The sequence below is a fragment of the Hyperolius riggenbachi genome, chromosome 6 (genome assembly GCF_040937935.1).
Source record: "Hyperolius riggenbachi isolate aHypRig1 chromosome 6, aHypRig1.pri, whole genome shotgun sequence".
In the NCBI taxonomy this organism is placed as follows: domain Eukaryota; kingdom Metazoa; phylum Chordata; class Amphibia; order Anura; family Hyperoliidae; genus Hyperolius; species Hyperolius riggenbachi.
This window is the reverse complement of record NC_090651.1, coordinates 31,346,689-31,361,139: the sequence shown is the minus strand read 5'-3', so window position 1 is coordinate 31,361,139 and position 14,451 is coordinate 31,346,689. Positions and strand designations below refer to the sequence as shown.

The 14,451-nt window shown below is 46.3% G+C and overlaps 1 protein-coding gene across 1 annotated transcript in view; it reads left to right on the top strand.

Moving 5' to 3' along the window:
- The window catches only part of LOC137522391 (calreticulin-like), a 58,338-nt gene that overhangs the window by 25,890 nt on the left and 17,997 nt on the right, over positions 1 to 14,451 (top strand). Inside the window, exons 4-6 of the mRNA XM_068242438.1 lie at positions 1,408 to 1,611; positions 12,156 to 12,250; positions 13,960 to 14,169. Of these exons, the coding sequence (XP_068098539.1) occupies positions 1,408 to 1,611; positions 12,156 to 12,250; positions 13,960 to 14,169 (509 nt within the window). The remainder of the gene's footprint in view (positions 1 to 1,407; positions 1,612 to 12,155; positions 12,251 to 13,959; positions 14,170 to 14,451) is intronic.

The window sequence follows — 14,451 nt, the reverse complement described above, 5'->3', positions numbered from 1 at the left end:
AAAAAAAATGTTTTTGAAACTGTAATGTTTTTTGTTTACAAAAAAAACCAAAACATCTGTCTTATGGTGGCCATACATGGTACAATTTTTTCATACAATTTTACCATTTATATGTAATATAAGGGAACTGCCTAAATTATCCTTTCAGTATATTCACTTAATTTACCCTTATACTAGGGCAGCACGGTGGCGTAGTGGTTAGCTCTCTCGCCTTGCAGCGCTGGGTCCCTGGTTCAAATCCCAGCCAGGGCACTATCTGCAAAGAGCTTGTATGTTCTCTCCGTGTCTGCGTGGGTTTCCTCCGGGCACTCCGGTTTCCTCCCACATTCCCAAAAAAAACATACGGATAAGTTAATTGGCTCCCCCTAAAATTGGCCCTAGACTACAGTACTTACACTACATAATATAGACATATGGCAATGGTAGGGATTAGATTGTGAGCTCCTTTGAGGGACAGTTAGTGACAAGATATATATCTATATATACACTGTACAGCGCTGGGTAATATGTCGGCGCTATATAAATACTAAATAATAATAATAATACTACATAGAAATGGTAAGATTGTATGAAAAAATTGTACCATGTATGGCCACCATTAGAATATTTAAAATCCGTTTTCTCAAAAGCTACAAGGCATGTTCAGATTACATGTGCTGCACAGCAGTGCGATGTGCTATTGCACTGCTACATGTATTTTCCCCCCAAAACACAGCACTGACTTATCTTTGTGGTTTTGGGATATGGGAGGAAATCGTAGTGTCCGGAGGAAACCCTCACAGACACGCGGAGAACATACAAACTCCGAGCAGATAGTGCCTTGGTGGGGATTTGAAGCATGGACCCAGCGCTGCAAGGCGAGATTGCTAACCACTACACCACCGTGCTGCCCCAGGCCAACGTGCTGCCCACATGTGTTGTAAGGACTCGTGCATGTTTTGAATAAACCCATTATTTTTGCAACAGTGCCAGATGTAACTGTCCCTGACGATTGTTGAAATCCAGTGGCGTAGTGGCGAGTTTCACATGCCCCCCCCCCCCCCCAGCACTCTATACATAGCAATTGATACGGTGCACCAAAACCTTCCCAAGGACAACCACAGGGTCAGAGGTGCAAGAAGGGGACAGAGAGCATCTTGCTAATTATTATTATCATTCAAAGCATCTATAGAAGTGATTATTACGAGCACGGGACCAGTAAAGAGCTATTGCTGCTGTTGAGGGAGGGTCCTAGGAGGCCCCTCTGGCCAAAGGGCCCCAGTGTGGTCGAGACCTCTGCAACCCCTATTGCTACCCCACTGTTCAAATCTGTAGCTTACCTGTTATATTCGCTCCAGCTTTCTTTGCATCTGTCTGAAAAAATTAGAAGCACTGTTCGCTAAACATTGTGTCTTGCCTGTGCTGCAGGTATACAAACCACAGAGAACTGGAAGTACTACGCTCTGTCAGCACGGTTTGATCCAATCGGCAATGAGAACCAGAGTCTAGTCATACAGTTCACTGTCAAACATGAGCAGGAGATTGACTGTGGTGGAGGCTATGTGAAGATATACCCAGCAGACACGGATCAGGAGAAGATTAGCGGCCACTCTTTATACTGTATTATGTTTGGTAAGTGACCTCTGTGCAGAGCCGGATCATCAAAAAAGGCAAACCTAGGCAGTTGCCTGGGGTCTGGAGAGAATCTAGGGGCCTGGCAGATGCTAGCCCCCACCAAATCTTACTAAAAAAAAAAAAGTCAGGTGACCATCATTACCAATTGGCAAAAACTGCTATCTTGCCTAGGGCCCCATTTCTTCTTAAACACAAAAAAACTATGCTGTGTTCCTTTTTTCTTTCTCTGCCTGAAAGAGTTAAATATCAGGTATGTAAGTAGCTGACTCAGTCCTGACTCAGACAGGAAGTGACTACAGTGTGACCCTCAATGATAAGAAATTCCAACTATCAAACACTCTCCTAGCAGAAAATGGCTTCTGAGAGCAGGGAAGAGTTAAAAAGGGTCAATAATTCATAGATTTTAGCTCTGGCATACTTCAATCAATGTGTCATTGAGCAAAAACAATAAATAATAACAGTTAAAACTTAAAAAGTAGATTTAAACATAAAATAAAACTGGAATATCTTAAAAAGTCATTTTTAAGTTGAAGGAAGATAGATACAATTGTTTATTTAATGAGTTTATTTTGGCTTCGGATGTCCTTTAATTCTTTTCTGTCTTAGTGTGAAGGCATTTCTTTATAATAAATGAAAGCAAGCCATACACGCTTCGATTTTCCCCAGTGGATTCGATCACTCTGATCGAATCTGCCAGAAATCTGTAGTGCTGCGAGCGGCATCCATTGTCATTTAGATCATTTTTGTGGTAAAAGTTGATTGACGTTACAAATCTGTGCACAGTGTATGGGGAATTTATACCTCTCTGATCAGATTCAAAGCAGAGCGGAATTGATCTGTTAGAGCTCTTTTCCACTAGGCGCGATCTGATCTGAAAGTCAGATAGTGCTCGTTTTTGATGATCGCATTAACATGTAAATCGCGGTGCTGTTTTTCCACGAATGCAACTTTTGTGCCTTTCCGCTCATACTTGACACATAGCAGTGCAAACACAAGTAGTGGAATTGAATGGAAACGCGATCGTATTGCAGCTTGTTGTTGTTGGCATATGCAATCGTGTTTCCTTGTGGAAAAGAGCCCTTAGCCACATTGGATGGCAATCTAACTGTGTATGAATAGTTCAGGACTGTAGGCTCACACTCCCCCTAGTGACCAAGCTGTTTTTTACAATTCAGGCCACTGCAGCTTTAAGAGCTCGCTGCAGGGCCATACAACTCACCACGCAAGTTATTCCCCCCCCCCTTCCCCCTTTTTTTTCTGGCCACCAACAGAGCTTTCTGTTATGGGTTCTGATCCCTGCCGGCATGTTTGTTTGTTTATTTGTAAACTTGTGTGTTTATTTTTATAAAATTTTGCTATTTTTTTTTATTTTTTTAACTACTCCCTCCCACCCCCTGCCAGCCATTCCTAGCGATCCTCTCTCATAGGCATCAGCCTATGAGAGGGGATCACTTTGTGTGCCTCCCAAGGGGACAGCCGTGTTACACGACTGTCCCCAGTACAGCGCTGCCGTAGATTGCTGTGCTGTACATTATAAATAGACGGCGCTAACAGTCTCCTAGTGGCGTCATTCAAGCATCGGCATGCGTGATCTCCTGCAAAACCCCGCTCCAGAACTTCATGCCAATTGGCGTTGAGTGGTCCTGTGGCTGCCGCCGCTTTCACGCCAATTGATGTGGAGCGGTCGGCAAAGGGTTAAAGTGTAAGTGAGATGAGCGGAAAAAAAAATATACATACCTGGTGCTTCCTCCAGCCCCCTTCAGGCTGATCATTCCCTTGGCGTCTTCCTACTGGTTCTAGATCCTCCACTAGGCGGCCTGGTAATTCTGTCAGTTGGCGCAGGCTCAGTCCGGCTGCGCGATTGCTCCACCATCGCGCTCCCACAGCCGGGAGCATTCTGCGGGGGACTGATCAGCCTGAAGGGGGCTGGAGGAAGCCCCAGGTGTGTATAATTGTTTTTATTTTACTTCTCTCAGGTTTCCTTTAAAAGTCATAATGATTTGTCTGACTGCTGGCCAAAAGCATTGTTCTCACCACTCACCCGGGTCCCGCATGAAGTCACTCCCGTGCCGCTTAGCAACAGAACGCATCGCTAGCCTCCAAGTTTGTGACGCGTCTGTACAGCCTCTGTCCTGCAATGTTGCCTCAGGGATAGGGTTCCGATTTAAGATGGATTAAGTTGAAATGGGGCCCTAGGTGTGTAACAATTTTGGGCCCACCCTTCATGGCCATCTGGCTTATTTGGTAAGATTTGGTGGGAGGAGCTAGCACCAACCATGCCCCTAGTCTCTCTCCAGGCCCTAGGTAACTGCCTAAGTTGCCTCGTGGGCGATCTGGCTCTGGTTCCGATCCCCGTCCGGCGATATGCTTCATACAGTATATGTGTACAAGACTTTAGAGTCAGTGCCCCTTATTCAATAAACTTTTTCTTTTGAGTTTTCTCCTAGGAGTCGATTTTTTTATTTTCTGTTTAAAGTAACTTTTCAGTATTATTATTTATTGTATTTATAAAGCGCCAACATCTTACGCAGCGCAATAGATAAATGGGTTAACATACAGGTAGAACATACGGAAACTCACAACAAAACAAGATCATGCAAATGATTTGATAACAATACAGTGTCATAGGTCAAGATAGAGACTGTTCGAGTCTACAAGAGGGGTGGTTGCGAGTAAGATTGCATAATCAAGCTGGATACGTTAGGGAGGAGGGCCCTGCCGGAGGCTTACAATCTAAAGGGTGGGGTGGAGACAATAGGTGCGTCTTTTGAGAGGGGGTCTAACAGAACATATTATGGTGCTGGTGTAGGGGGGTATGCGAGCGTGAAGAGGTGAGTCTTGAGAGCTTGTTTGAAGGAATTAAAGGTGGGGGCGAGTCTGACGGCTGGTGGGAGAGAGTTCCAGAGAGTAGGGGCGGCCCTGGTGAAGTCCTGCAATCGTGCGTGTGACTGAGTTATGCGTGGTGCGACTAGGCGCAGGTCATTGGAGGATCGGAGGGGGCGGGCTGGTATGTGCCTGTGGACCAGATCAGAGATGTAGGTTAGGCAGGTCTTGTGCACTGATTTGTAGGCAAAGCACAGGATTTTGAAATTGATCCTAAAGCTGATGGGGAGCCAGTGTAGTGCTTTACAGAGCGGAGTTGTAGAGGCGCTGCAGTGAGAAGAATGTATCAGTCTGGCTGCCGCATTCATTACCAATTTAAGTGGGTCAGTACGGTTAGAGGGGAGGCCAGATAAAAGAGAATTGCAGTAGTCTAGGCGGGAGATGACAAGGGCGTGGATAAGGAGTTTAGTGGTGTCAGGGGACAGGTAGGAGCGGATCTTGGAGATGTTGCGGAGGTGGAAGTTGCAGGATCTGGCAATACCTTGGATGTGGGCGGTAAAGGAAAGTTCAGAGTCCAGAGTAACGCCTAGACAGCGGGCTTGGGAGGTAGGGTGGATTATAGTATTTTCAATAGTGACGTGCAGATCTGGGAGGGGTGCAGCTGTGCGGGGTGGGAATATTAGAAGCTCAGTCTTGTCCAAATTAAGCTTCAGGTACCTGGCAGCCATCCAGGAGGAAATGGATGTGAGGCAGGCAGAGACTTTGTCCATGGTAGAGGAGGAGAGGTCTGGGGTGTGGAGATATATCTGGGAGTCGTCGGCATACAGGTGATAATTGAAACCCATGGAGGAGATGATTTTGCCAATTGAGGCAGTATAGAGTGAGAACAGTAGGGGTCCTAGGACGGAACCTTGAGGAACACCAACTGAGAGGGGTGTAGGAGTGGATGAGGAGCCATTGAAAAATGTTGTAAAGGAGCGGTTGGAGAGGTAGGAGGAGATCCAGGCTAAGGCTAGGTCCTGAATGCCCATTAGCTGCAGGGAGTGGAGGAGGAGGGAGTGGTCGACAGTGTCAAATGCCGAGGAGAGGTCCAGGAGGAGCAGGATGGAGTATTTACCTTCGGCTTTGGCAAGGGCGAGGTCATTTACCACTTTGGTGAGGGCGGTTTCTGTAGAATGGGCTGTGCGAAAACCAGATTGCAGGGGATCGAGAAGGGAGTTGGAGTTAAGGAAGTTGGTCAGGCGTTGGTGGGCCAGGCGTTCAAGAATTTTTGAGGCAAAAGGGAGGAGAGAGATTGGGCGGTAGTTGGATGGCAGAGCAGGGTCAAGTGAAGATTTCTTTAGCAGGGGAAGCACAGTGCCTGTTTGAATACGGAGGGGAAGATGCCGGTGGAGAAGGAGAGGTTGAACAGATGGGTGAGGACAGGGGCCAGATCAGAAAAATGTGGGCGCAGAGAATCAGATGGGACCGGATCTAGGGGGCAGGAAGTGGCAGGTGAAGTTGCCAGCAGCTGGTTGACTTCCTCCACCGTGACAGGATTGAAGGAGGTAAGGGAGGAGAAAGAGGAAGGAGTTGGATGTGGTGGGGAGGCGGGTGCGAAAGAGTGGAGGAGAGAAATATCCCTCCGGATGGTTGTAATTTTGTTGATAAAGTAATTTGATAGGTCAGTGGCTGAGAGGGTGGAGGTTGGGGGGGGAGGTGTGGGGTTAAGTAGGGCATTGAAAGTGGCAAAAAGACGACGTGGGTTGGAGGCTTGGGTAGCGATCAAGTGAGTGAAGTATATCTGTTTACTATCAGCGAGGGCAGCATGGTACGTCTGCAACTTGGTCTTGTATCCCAGGAAATCATTGTTGTTGCGGGATTTCCTCCATTTGCGTTCTGCAGCTCGTGTCTCATTTTGTAGTTTTCTTGTGAGGGCAGTGTGCCAAGGTTGGGGGTTGGGGCGACTGTTGGTACGAAAGGTCAGGGGAGCAGCATGGTCTAAGGCTGCGGAGAGGTTACTGTTGTATTGAGCTGCCGCTTCGTTGGGGCAGGTTAGGCTGGGGAGGGAGGAGGAGAGAGAGTGGAGAGGTGTGGCTAGTACATTGGGGTCAAGGTTGCGCAGATCTCTCTGCCAACGTCCAGTTTGGGGAGGGGGACAGGGGGTGCTGGATGGAGTGAGGGTGAAGGTGATGAGGTGGTGGTCGGAGATGGGGAATGGTGTAATGTCCAGGGTGGTAAGTGCGATGGCTTTGGAGAAAATTAGGTCCAAGGTATTACCAGCACTGTGGGTTGTGGCGTTAGTATGCTGAGTGAGACCAAGGGAGTTGGTGAGCGAGAGAAGCTGAGTGGCAGCAGAGGTGGTAGGCTCATCAATTGGAATGTTAAAGTCTCCGAGGATGATTGTTGGGAGGTCGGAGGACAGGATGTGTGGGAGCCAGGAGGCAAGGTTTTCTAGGAAGTGCGATATAGTACTGTACCCTGCAGTACCCTGCAAATTGAAAACGTACCAAAAAGTAGGCTAAAAAGTTCTGCAAAAATGATTCTGAGTATTTTCTTGCTTGCTGGAGGCTTAAAGGGCATTTTATTGAAAAGTTGTGAAATATTACCTAGGAGAAAAAGAGAATTGAATGAGGGCCTGTGCATCTGTGACATATAAGCTCAATGATATCTATTGATATATAAAGAGGAACTGTCGCGAAAATCTTAAAATTTAAAACACATACAAATAAGAAGTACATTTCTCCCTGAGTAAAATGAGCCATAAATTACTTTTCTCCTATGTTGCTGTCACTTACAGTAAGTAGTAGAAATCTGACATTACTGACAGATTTTAGACTAGCCCATCTTCTCATAGGGGGGGTTCTCAGGGTTTTCTTTATTTTTAAAAGCACTTAGTGATTGGCAGTTGCTCCGTCCAACTGCCAAAGAAGTGTACGGTGAGCAGGGAGGCTGGCCAGCATCTTTGTATAAATCTTTTTCACGGAGTGTCTTTATAAAGAATAAAGGCTATGCTAAGACTCCCCCATGGAGAGATGGACTAGCCCAAAACCAGTAATCAGTAATGTCAGATTTCTACTACTTATTGTAAGTGACAGCAATTTATGGCTCATTTTACTCCGGGAGAAACATACTTCTTATTTGTATGTGTTTTAAATTTTAAGATTTTCGCGACAGTTCCTCTTTAATGAAAGTTCACTGATCCACTGAAAAGTTGCCAGATGTAGCCATATTTGGCTCGGTTTGGTGATAATCTAAAGGTGGCCACTAACAGTCCAATTTCTAGCAACAAATTGTTTGAGCGATCAGAAATTCTGATTGGATTGGTTGTAAATAATCTCCATTGATGGGCACGATCGATTACGTTCTATTATAAAAATAGTCATCAGACTGGATTTTGGTCAAGCCAAAATTTGGATTTTCTTGTTGTTTGTGATCGATAGGAAGCAAAGATTGGTTTGTTGATGGTAGTGAACGATTTTTCTTCCAATCAGAATTATCTGATTGCTCGAACGATTGTTTGCTAGAAATTGGATCATTAGTGGCCACCTTAATGTCATTAGAGTGACAGTAACACCTGCTGCGCCAGCAGAGGTCAGCTGAGGATAGAAGCAATCTGGTAGGTTGTAAATCCATTGGCTAACAGCTATTGCCTAATCATTAATCACAGCCTCCAGAGGACGGCTCAGCACACCAAAAACCGCTAGCAGATCCGCAAAACGCTAGAGTTTTTTTGAGGCAGATTTCAGAGTGATTCTAGGCATGTTAAGGGCCCTTTTCCACTAGCGCGTTTGCGCTGGCCGAATCGTAAAGTCGCAAACCGCTAGTGATTTTACAATCGCTATGGTTTGCTTTTTAACATAGGAATTGCGGTACGTCATTTCCACTACCGCGATTCGTTTTTGACAGGGACGCGAACGCGCGGCGGAGCGATATTTGCCGCGATTTTGCTATGCAGCGCATAGCATAGCAAAATCGCGTCCGCAAACGTCGGGAAATCGCCGGAATTGCGATTCAGCAATCGCTAGCGTTCAGCGTGAACGCTAGCGACTGCTAGTGGAAAAGGGCCCTTAGAGAGGTTTTCTAAACATGCCTGGCGTTTTTTGGAGCGTTTTTGTGTAGCAGATTACAAATATTGTTACAGTAAAGCTTTTACTGAACAGCTTCTGTAACAAAAACGCCTGGAAAACCGGCGTTTTTCAGATTGTTTTTCTACTTTCCTATACTTTAACATTGAGGCAGAAACGCCTCAGAAATCCCAAAAATGCTGCAGCCCCCGAGTTTGCGTTTGTGGAAAAAACGAGCCGCTCTGGTGTGCACCATCCCATTCACTTTCATTAGCCAAGCGGTTTTTCCCCTGCAAGCGTTTTAACAAACGCTTCAGAACCGTTCTGGTGTGCACCAGCCCTTACAGATTTCCCAGCAAGCTCATGGTGAACCAGAACTCATAGGAGTGTGTAAAACAAAAGGTATTTGTGAGTATTCAGGTTGGAGTGGGCATATGATGTCTCCCACATGCATCACTGCTGAATATGCAAATCATCCCTTGTTGTCCCTGTAAGCTAGCCACACCCCCAGAACCGCTGGAATGATGAGTCAGCTTGTTAAAGGGAACCTAAACTGAGAAGGATATGGATTCTTACTTTTAAAATAATACCAGTTGCCTGACTCTCCTGCTGATCCTGTGTCTCTAATACTTTTAGCCACAGACCCTCAACAAGCATGCAGATCAGGTGCTCTGACTGAAGCCAGACTGGATTAGCTGCATGCTTGTTTCAGGTGTGTGATTCAGACACTGCTACAGCCAAAGAGATCAGCAGGACTGCCAAGCAACTGGTATTGTTTAAAAGACAACATCCATATCTCTCTCAGTTAAGGTTCCCTTTAATATTACAGAGCCACACTAATCCATCATTGTAATGAATAGCGGAGATGCCGCCGCGCGGTCTGGCGGCGGGGCGGCTGTCTCCACGTTCAGACCGGCGGTTTCCGCACAGCAACATGTGTCTGGTTTGCCTGGGCCTTCTAGTGCACACAGATGGAGAGCTATGCATGCGTGCGCCAGAAGACAGGCCCTTTATGCCAGTAGGAGAGGTATCAGCTGATCAGGACGATCAGCTGATCCCAGCGGAACTCCTTATTGGCTGAGCGGCTGAGGGCGGCACTGTGGAGCGCTGTAGTATATATACATCTTGCCTGTCAGTTGCTGGTTGTCTGCGGTTGCGAATACTTACGTGTGAGCACTCAGACCTCAGTCAGATCCTACAGTGTGTTGGAACCAGGTGGACCTGGGAATTCACACTTAGCCAGTTTCCGCTCTTGTTATTTACTGTGTTATACTTTAGACCAGTTCCAGGGTGTTGAGACCAAAGACCTCACACCCAAGCTTAGGATTATTGTGTCATACTTTGGACCAGTTCCAGGGTGTTGAGACCAAGGACCTCAAACACAAGCATAGGATTACTGTGTCATTACTGTGTTATACTTTAGACCAGTTCCCGGGTGTTGAGACCAAGGACCTCACACTCAAGCATAGGATACTGTGTTATGCTCTAGACTAGTTCCCGGGTGTCGAGACCAAGGACCTCGCACCTCAGACTAGGATTGTGCTTTATATCTGTTATGACCTCTGGCTCTGTTGAGCTCTCTCTTGCTTTCTAATCGGTACCTCTGCCTATCTGTCTACCAGTTGCCAACCTTGCCTGTACCCGGTTACCGAATCAGCCTTCAGTCTCTGTACCTTATCTGCTCGTGTGTTGCCGACCTGGCCTGTCTGACCCTTCTGACTGTCACTCATCCCTCGAGTGATCAGTCTGTCTGTACTACCTGTGACACTAATCCACCAGGTGTCAGTTAGCTGCAAGGACCTCCTGCTCCTCAGAGTCCTTCCTGCAGTTTAGCCAGTGGCCTCTACCCCATAGGAGCCCACTGGCTGCAGTACAGTCTGATTCCCAATCCATCTGGGAATCCTTGGCTGCAGTACAGTCTGATTTCCAGTCCATCAGGGAATCACTGGCTGCAAGATTATATCTATCTCCTCCTCTTAAAGAGATAGTCCCTACACAGCCAGAGGCCACCTGCTCCTCAGGTGGTCACTGGTTGTAGTAGTATCTGTGTCTCCTGCCCCACGGGAGATAGCCTCTCAGTTGCACCAAGCACTTACACATTACTAGGTGTCCAGAGGTTAGTCATACTTGGATTATTGGCGTTTCTGCAGATCACCAAAAATCAGATACTCTCTGTGTGCTGACACCGATCGTTACAATCATGCATACAGACTGTTTTGGATTGGTTGATCCTTATCAGTGCATGGCATGGACTAATGTGGCTCTATGGGGGTAGGACTTGAAACACCCAGAGTTACAGATTACCCAGCAATCTTGTGGTGAACCAGAACTTCTAGGAGTGTGTAAAGGGTTAAAAAGGACAATTTGCATATTAAGCAGTGATGCATTGTAGTACACCCCATGTAGTCACACCATTCTGAATAATCACAAATACCTTATACGTTTTAAAGGAGAACTGTAGAGAGAGGTATATGGAGGCTGCATTTATTTCCTATTAAGCAATAACAGTTGCCTGGCTATCCTGCTGATCCTCTGCCTTTAATACTATTAGCCATAGCTCCTGAACAAGCATGCAGCAGATCAGGTGTTTGTGTCATTTTTGTCAGGTCTGACATGATTAGCTGCATGCTTGTTTCTGGTGTGATTCACACTACTGCAGGCAGATAGCTCAGCAGGACTGCCAGGCAACTGGTATTGCTTAAAAGGAAATAAATATGGCAGCCTCCATATACCTCTCACTACAGTTCTCCTTTAAGAAGGCATATTTTTACCCAGTCTGCAGCAGGGCCTATATTGCACCTCTCTCCTCTGCACGGAAGAAGCAGTAGCACTTGGGTGCCATATACAGCACTGTGGTGAGATAGTTCCTGTGTGTGCAGCCAACCTTTTATCTCTGCAAACAGTTCACAAGGACTCTTTCAGCTTATTCACACATAAGAAAACACATTGATGGAAGAGATGTCATTTTCCTCAACTATCATGTCAAATCAAAATGTTAGCTACAGCAGATCTAGTCACTTTAGGCAGTTAACCCTATCTGTGCTCCCAGCAAACCAGGAAGTACAGTAATTACAAAGCAGCATATCTGAGGAGCTCTATAAGCTGTAAAAAGGAAATATTTTTCCCCCCTGTAAAGGTTACTATGCTGTTACTTATCTTTTAGAGCAGAGAGGAAGTCCTTGGTTTAGTCTTACAGCATTCTGCATTTTGCAAGTTTATAACATGAGCTAAACTGCCTTCAGGAATAGCAGCTTAGCAGATCCCAACATTTAGCGACTTCTGAGTGACATCAGCCTGAATACAGCAGTTCCATATCTAAGACTAGAGATAATCAATTTATCCTTCATAAATTCTCCTGTAGATTTCATGAAGAAATGTGTGCTTGATGTGTACAGCTCTGATTGGCCGGTCTTCATCATGTGGTTATGCCTAGCCTCTGCTTCCTGTGCCTAAGAAACCATGAAGAAAATGAGAGATTGTGACCAGCCAGAGACTTTCAAAGAAAATATGCTCTCCCATGGATTCTTATGTAGGAGAAACGAATTCACATCTTGTGTTTCCCGAATTGTTTCATTTTATACCTGCAGAGCTGTTTGTTCTTTGTGGTGTTTGATGTATTCTTAGTTGGATATATGACAACTTATACATGTTTTCTGCTTTCACGTTTGTCAGGACCTGATATCTGCGGTACAATCCACGAGAAAGTCCACGTTATCCTAAATTATAAGGAGAGATATTATCCAATTACGAGGAATATTACGTGTAAGGTACTGTGTCACGTTGCATATTGTTTGCTTATTTTGTATTTAGATAGCAGTGACATTTCTGCATCCTCTGTCCAACTTCTGTTCTCCTCCGTGCCCTATTCCCCCCCTCCCGTGTCATTGTCTGCCCTCTTGTGTCTTCCACTGTCCCCCTTTGTTTCCCCCCTCTCTGCCCTCCTATGTCTCCCTCTGTCCCCCTCTCTGCCTTCCTGTGTTTTCCTCTGTCCCCCTTTGTTCCTCGTTTGTCCCCCTCTCTGCCCTCCTGTGTCTCCCTCTGTCCCCCTCTCTGCCCTTCTGTGTTTTCCTCTGTCCCCCTTTGTTCCTCGTTTGTCCCCCTCTCTGCCCTCCTGTGTCTCGCTCTGTCCCCCTCTCTGCCCTTCTGTGTTTTCCTCTGTCCCCCTTTGTACCCGTTTGTCCCCCTCTCTGCCCTCCTGTGTCCCCTCGGCTGCCCGTGTATAGTAATGTGAAGCTGCAGCACCGGCTCACCTGATCCCTCGGCCCTAGTGGCGATTGCAGACTTCTCTCCATCGTGGCTCCCTTCAGGCCCGGATTTACCTCACAGAAGCCTATAGGCTATATACCCACCGAACCGCACTACAAGTGTGCTGGCTGTCCCAGCTGTCACGCCTCCCTTACTTCTCTATCCCGTCATAAATAGCTACAGGTGCCCCTTAGCATTAGGTAGCCTGAACTTTCCTCAGTATCAAGTAGCTATGGATGCCCCTGACTGTAGGGAGATCTGGTCAGTGGAATATCAAGAACCAGGTGCGTAATCGCTCATTTACACTCTGGTCAGGACTCCGTATAGGGAAGGAGGGAGGGAGGGAGGCGTTCGGGGAGAGAAGTGAGCCGCCTTTCCAGCATCCGGCACCTGTAGGCACTGGCCTACAGTGACTTATGGTAAATCTGGCCCTGGCTCCCCTAGTGCTGGCTTCTGCTGCTTGAGTCATCAGCAGACACAAGGTGGTGGTGGTGGGGGGGAGGCGAAGGAGGACACCGAGGGACAAGGCAGGGAGTCCTCTACATCGCAGTGGGTCGGCAGTGGGTCGGAGGTTATCCCCATTTTTGGGGGAGAAAAAGGCAACTTACATTCCAAAAAAATACTGTACATTGTAGTAATACTGTTCACATCTGCGCATGCAGTGCAACCGATCAGTTGAGCATAACACAGTAACAACAAGACAGTGGAAATGCTTGGCACTACTGACAATTTATTGCTACATTCACTTGACTTCACAAAACATGTATAAAAACTCCATCTTGTGCATAGTACGCAGCATAAAAAGTGATTTTGAGCAGCGTTATGGGGATGTTGGATGACAGTGGGTTTGCTGGGTGCACGGCCTGACGACCGTTTCACTTAATAAGCTTCTTCTGAGGCTTAAAAGGGCATAACACAGTGCATGCAGTGCTTTACCGAATGACATGCGCGTTAACAGTGACAGTGAAGCTTGCTTTTCATTGGCTGTAAGCAACGCACCACGTGCATAATGAGCAATTCAAATTTTCCCCATCATTGCGTTCCCAGCAGGGCTGATTATGAGCTGTAATGGTGCCCATACTTGGTACCATTTTTTCATTTATCGTTTTGGTCGAATAAATGGGAAAATTTAATGTTTTTATTGTACTGTGTATGGGCAATTTAGGCTGATATTAAAAATGTAAACAGAACCTGTGTCTTTTTCTAATTCTTTTACCTTTTGTGTGAACAGCACGATGAAATCACCCATCTGTATACCCTAATCATCCGTCCAAACAACACGTACGCCGTGAAGATTGACAACGAGGTGGTGATGAACGGGACTTTGGAGGATGATTTTGCCATGTTATTGCCCCGCAAGATCCAAGATACTAAAGCTAAGCAGCCTCGAGACTGGGACGACCGGGAGAGGATTGAGGACCCCAATGAGATAAAGCCAGCAGTAAGGAAATATTTGTAATTATTGGCCTCAATTCACTAAGCAGTTTAGACTAGTCTACTGATGGGTTTTAGTCTACTGATGGTTTGGTCAGTTGCATCAAAAGGGAATTCACTATTACCGAATGTTTTAGACCTGTTTTTAGACCTGGTCTAAAACATTTGGTAATCAGGTCGGTAAAGCAGGGGAAATGATCAAAAGATGCAATTCACAAACTAGTGGCTATGACTACATCCTTCTCGTCTGATGAGCTCTCCTCTGGATACAATTAAACTCCTGCATAAT